At 23.2% G+C, this 3048-nt stretch overlaps 2 protein-coding genes across 2 annotated transcripts; one reads left to right on the top strand and one right to left on the bottom strand.

Moving 5' to 3' along the window:
- Positions 1–209: 209 nt before the first annotated feature.
- On the top strand, positions 210–818 carry ENU1_123770 (hypothetical protein; the record flags this gene model as incomplete). The annotated part of the gene is made up of 1 exon (XM_008859889.1): positions 210–818. The coding sequence occupies one exon, from the start codon at positions 210–212 to the stop codon at positions 816–818; it is 609 nt and encodes a 202-aa protein (XP_008858111.1).
- Positions 819–979: 161 nt separating this feature from the next.
- On the bottom strand, positions 980–2432 carry ENU1_123760 (hypothetical protein; the record flags this gene model as incomplete). Its single annotated transcript, XM_008859888.1, has 2 exons — positions 980–1317; positions 1379–2432. 2 exons carry the CDS (start codon positions 2430–2432, stop codon positions 980–982), a joined length of 1392 nt encoding a protein of 463 aa, XP_008858110.1.
- Between the last annotated feature and the right edge of the window lie 616 nt (positions 2433–3048).

Raw genomic sequence — 3048 nt, 5'->3', positions numbered from 1 at the left:
AACGCCAACAAGTTACTATTAATTAAACGAATAAAAATTAATTCAAATTATTGAATATTAATCAAAACAGGAATTGCATTAGGGGTAATATAATAGTAAAAAGATGATAAAAAAAGGAACTAGACACTATGAGTTAACAGTTTTAAAGCAAATGCGGTTATTTAAACCTATTTTAATCTTAAAACCTATTTGTTGTTTTTGTTGAATTTATGTCTTCATCTTCTTTTAAAGAAGAAATTCCAGAAACTCCACGATATATTGTTAATAAGAGAAAGCTTCAAAATTATGAAACTATGCAACACGCAATATTAATTTCATTATTAAGCCCTTTTTGTGGGTTTTCAATTAAGAAACCAAGAAAAAAAGCAATAGTGAGACATTGTATGCCACGACTAAAGAGTCTTCTTTTTGAGAATGAAGAAATTGAAGTTATTAAACTTGCTGACACTCTTTGTAGACCAATTTTTGAAAATGAAGTTGAAAAAGGAATGAATAAACAAACAGCTTTTAGAAGATTTGAAAAAAACAAAAGAATATTTGTTATTAACTTACTTTATGACTTATGCTTAGAAAAAGGATATTTCTTTGATGCTAGACAATCAAGAAAAACAGAAAAAACTATTAGACTAGATAGAATTAAAAGAATCTTTTTCAAAGGAAGATATTTAATGGATTTTGATGAATTAATGGAACAAGGAGAACTTATTAATGATTATCTTAATAGAATTGTTTCAGATAAAAGAGGGGTTATTGCTCGTGCTGATAAAAAACTTATGAATTTCACTTCATTTAATTTTAAAAAGCTTACTACTTGTTAAGACAAGTAATTTTTGTAATTACAACTCCTGTTAATTATTATTTATATTTCAATTGAAAAAAAAAGTAAAATAAAATGAGGAATTTTAAATTGTAAATGTGTTATTAATTAAATAAAGGGATAATGAGAATTTCTTTAATAAAAATCCAAATATTTACAGGTTTACATAAAAACAAAAAGAATGATACTCAAAAAGAGTATTATTCTTTTTGATGATGATGTCCTTTTATTTAGATTTGGTTTTATTACACAAACACTCCCTTTTGAACAAATATAGCCTGTATTACATTTACCACAAGGAGGATGACAACCTTCTTTCCATAAATGAGTAATATTTGATTCAATAACTGAATTAGATCCATCACATTCAGCATAATCACAATCATATGAATCAACTGAACATTGTTTAAAAACAATTTCTTGTCTTGGAATAAAATAAGTATCATAAATAATGAATGATTCATCTTTCTTTATATTAAATTTAAGACTGATAAAATTAACTATATTTATAAATAATGTATTATATTTTTAATTAAATAAATAATAAAAAAATAAACAAACTATATTGTTCACATCGTTTATTTAATGCAAATAAATATGTTTTATAATAAATTGTTTCAGTATAATTTTCAACTTTTTTAAATACTGTTTGTTGACAATATTTATCTAAAAAAGAAATTACTTTATTTGACACATTCATATTTAATAATTTAATAGAATCAAGTGTTATATTTGATTTAGTTTTAATATTTAAAACAAAAGATCTAAAATGATATGTAATTTTAAAAGAAGTAGGATATTTAATACCAATAATCTGTTCATTTGATTCATCAGTTGAAATAACTTCAATAGTATTATTTATTGTTTTTGTTAATGGAATACTTAAAGAATTATTAATTTGATAAAAACTCCAAGTAAAATAGTTATCTTCATATTTGTCTTGAGTTAATACAAATTGATTTGGAACATAGTCACATTTTTCAATACTATATTTTCTTGGATATGTGTTTGAAGATGAATATATTTTTCCTTTTTCAATATTTGTAATAAAAATATTTAAAACATATTTTCCAGTTGAAATTAATCGAATTTCTGTTGAAGAATTAATAGAAAAATAAGTTTTTGGAATATGAAAATAATCGTCATAATTAGAGAATGTAAATATTGAATTTCCAATTTGCATATATTTTGTTAATAAATTAGAATTAAATGGTTGAAAAATATATTCAGAAAAAGTTTCATCAATAACAGCTATTTTAGGTTGAACAGTAAATGGACAATCAACTAATCTAATTGATATTTGTGATGCAAGTTTTGATGTATCTTGATTTTCTGTAACTAAATAACTAAATGCATCTGAATTTACTATAATACTTCTTGCTATACTACTTTTTGATATAACCGTTAAATTGGCCCAATATGAACCTGCAATCATACATGTAAAAGGTTTTAATGATGGACCAAATAATTCAAAACATTGTCCACATCTTGATATATTAGCATCACTAAAATGATTCTTCATAAAATCTTCATGAACATAACATTCTGCTCCAATTGAATGTCCTGAAACAATTTTTTTATAATTTGGAATTTTAGAAAAACATTCTTCATTCATTTTTGAATTTAATCCAAAAACTCCTTTCTTTCCAATATTATCAATCGCTCCAACTCTGTATGTAGTCTTTATTATTATTCTCTTCGTTTTCTTTCTCTTTTTTATTTTAATAAAATAAAACAAACCATACACGGGGTATAAAAGGTTTGTACTGACTGAACTAAAACAATAAAGAAAATCCACAACATTTTATTGAATCTTTAACTATAACCTCCCAGTTCTATATCTTAAAAAAAAAGAAATAAAATTCAATAATCTTTTCTAGAAGAAATTTAAATTTTTTATTTATATATTTTTTTAATACATTTTTCCAAATCAGGAAATACAGCAAATTTTATTGCCTTGACTATTGAGTAATAACGTGTATTGTAAAGAAATGAAAACAAGACATAGAAATCTAAGGTCATACAATAAAGAGAAGTGTCAATAGCAATAAATGGCATAACAATTATAATAATAAAGGTAAACGAAATAACAATGAAAAAGGGTTGTAGAAGACGAAAGACACAAAGAAAAACAAATAAGAAACAAGATAAATATAATAATAATAAAGATTACACTCATAAATATAAATGATAAACATGAAAAGATAAAGACAAGAAAGAATAAAAAGAAT

The sequence above is a fragment of the Entamoeba nuttalli genome, assembly GCF_000257125.1.
Source record: "Entamoeba nuttalli P19 unplaced genomic scaffold asmbl_5217, whole genome shotgun sequence".
Classification (NCBI taxonomy): Eukaryota; Evosea; order Mastigamoebida; family Endamoebidae; genus Entamoeba; species Entamoeba nuttalli.
Note: the sequence above shows the minus strand (reverse complement) of the source record. Positions and strands in the feature narration are given on the sequence as shown.